The sequence below is a fragment of the Monosiga brevicollis genome, genomic scaffold (genome assembly GCF_000002865.3).
Source record: "Monosiga brevicollis MX1 MONBRscaffold_27 genomic scaffold, whole genome shotgun sequence".
NCBI classification, from domain to species: Eukaryota; class Choanoflagellata; order Craspedida; family Salpingoecidae; genus Monosiga; species Monosiga brevicollis.
The window spans coordinates 13,928-16,375 of record NW_001865064.1 but is presented as its reverse complement, the minus strand read 5'-3'; the positions used below and the strand labels follow the sequence as shown (position 1 = coordinate 16,375).

Sequence of the window (2,448 nt, the reverse complement as noted above, 5' to 3'; positions counted from 1 at the left end):
GCGCCAACCCCGTCGGCCTCGATCATTTGCGTGCCAGTACCATCGGCCTCGGGTTCAACCTCGTCTCCGGCGCGATCGGCTGCAAGCTCAGCCTCGGGTACACTGCGGCGTAAGCGAGTGCCGCTGGCTGCTAAAACCACTTGTATCTCTGGGTCTGGCGATCATGACGACGATGGCAACGGCACCGCTACCAGCCCTGCTCCCTCAACATCCAAGCGAACGGCATCGGACGTCACGAGCACAGCTGCTGCTTCTTCAACAGCGGCGCAAGCAGCGGAGGCGCCTTTTCCCGCAGCAAAACGAGCATCATCGAGTGGCACGCGCACCGCTACCGTTGCCGCTACTGCTGCCACTCGCTCTGAAGCCACGGTATCTGCTGCAGCTACGCCACCGAATCGGCACAACGTCGCCCCAATATTTCGGTCGAAATCGGGAACAGAAAAAAAATATCTGATGAACTACGCGGCTGACAAGTTTATTGGCGTTCTGAAGTTGATGGATGATTATTGCATGCGATGTACTATTCGACAGGCGAAACCCGTCCTGAAGGCCGAGCATCAATGCGTATCTAATCGTGCAAGCGGTGTCACTTCGAAGGACATGAAGCAAGCAAATGTTTCGTGGGCTTCGCATATCCCAAATGGACGTGTTGCTACGCTTGTGGAATGCCAAGTATGATTCGTGGATGGGATACACGGAATCACCGTTGCAGGCAGTCTCAAGGACTGGATTCGGGCCTGAGCTGTCTCCTCCTTTATTCGGACTGTCATCCGGGGCTGCGCGACCTGGCAAAACAGATGGGCTACAACTTGAGGGTACAGACATTGAAGGAATTAAAAACGCGCGACTTGTTTGTCAAGTGGCTGTACTCGTCCGTTCCTGGTCTACCTCCAGGGGATGGGCATTGGCGTCTTGTGGAATTTGTGTTTGAAAGTGCGAGGATCCTGCTCCCCAGTGCGGCGAAAGCCCAAGTCGGCCCCCTCGACAGTTTTCGTTAAACACACACAGGAAGCTCTTTAGAGAAGAACCGAATGTCAGAATGTCATCATCTTTATTATCTTCAATAACTGCTGAATAGACTGCATCTTTTTACTTGGAATGGCTATGATCTGCTTCAATTAATTGAAACTTTGCTGCATTAACCTCTTGCCTCTATATCCTTCCCTTTGCTTTTGACTTCAATTTTTTTCTTTTCTCACTGACACGCACCACGATGAAGCGGGCCATGGGCGGGGCGCGCGCGCGCTCCTGGTGGTGCGTTGTCGTCGTTGTGGCGCGACGGGCAAGTGCTGCCGAGGTGCAAGCGACGTCATGGATGAACGGGTGGCCAAACGACATTGCCGCGTGACCGTCATGGATGGACCATTCTTGCTGATCTCGTGTTGGGCTGCCATTTGTTGTCAAGACAATTCCTCGATCTGACCCATGAGGAGCCGCGATGGCTCGTGCGCTGATGGACGCGCTAGCGAGGCCCAAGAGCCACGGTGCCTGGTCAGATCCGGCACGAAGCACTCCCGCTCAAATGCAGGTGAGAAACCGATCTTAAGCCCTCTTTTGAAGATGCTATCCATGTTGCCCGCTGCCAGAGTCAAGAGCAAGAGTGATTTTTGCGATTTTTGACGCGCGAATCGCCGGGCGTTTCTGACGGTAGTGCTGTGTCACAGGGTAGCCGCAGGTGGATGAGGACCTTATGATAAAGACCGAGCACGCGAGAAAACTGCGATGTGTGTTTTTTTTCGACGTGCGCCAGAGATTGTGACCAGGGGCCCGGCTGCCATTTGGTGTCGGCTGACGAGCGCACCTTTAGGCCGTTTCGAGGGGGGATACTAATGGTGGAGCTGGCGGGTCACAGGGCGGCCAACGGTGGACGAGGACTCCATAGGGAGCAGCGAAAGCTCGTGAAGAATGCGTGGTGAGCTTTGTTTTGACGTGCACCGAAAATTGTGACCAGGGGGCCGGCCGCCATTTGGTGTTGGCTGAGGAGCCAAGGCGCGCTTTTTTTTTTGCCCTTGAGGGGGGTACTAATGGTGGGGCTGGCAGGTCACAGGGCGGCCAACGATGGATGAGGACTCCACAGTGAGCAGCGGAAGCGTGCGAAGAATGCGTGGTGAGCTTCGTTTTGACGTGCGCCGAAAATTGTGACCAGGGGCCCGGCTGCCATTTGGTGTTGGCCAAGGAGCGCACCTTTTTTCTTGTTTGAGCCGTTTCGAGGGGGGTACTAATGGTGGTGGTGGTGGGTCACAGGGCTGCCGACGGTGGACGAGGACTACACAGTGAGCAGCGGAAGCGTGCGAAGAATGCGTGGTGAGCTTTGTTTTGACGTGCGCCGAAAATTGTGACCACTGGCCCGGCTGCCATTTGGTGTCGGCTGAGGAGCGCACCTTTTGTTTGTTTTGGCCGTTTCGAGGGGGGTACTCATGGTGAGGCTGGCGGGTCACAGGGCTGCCG

General features: G+C 55.5%; 1 protein-coding gene across 1 annotated transcript in view; it reads left to right on the top strand.

The window, feature by feature from the left end:
- The window catches only part of MONBRDRAFT_11177 (uncharacterized protein), a gene marked incomplete at both ends in the record, with an annotated part of 5,047 nt that extends 4,369 nt beyond the window's left edge, over positions 1 to 678 (top strand). Inside the window, one exon of the mRNA XM_001749007.1 lies at positions 38 to 678. Coding sequence (XP_001749059.1) covers positions 38 to 678 — 641 coding nt within the window. The remainder of the gene's footprint in view (positions 1 to 37) is intronic.
- Positions 679 to 2,448: the final 1,770 nt, after the last annotated feature.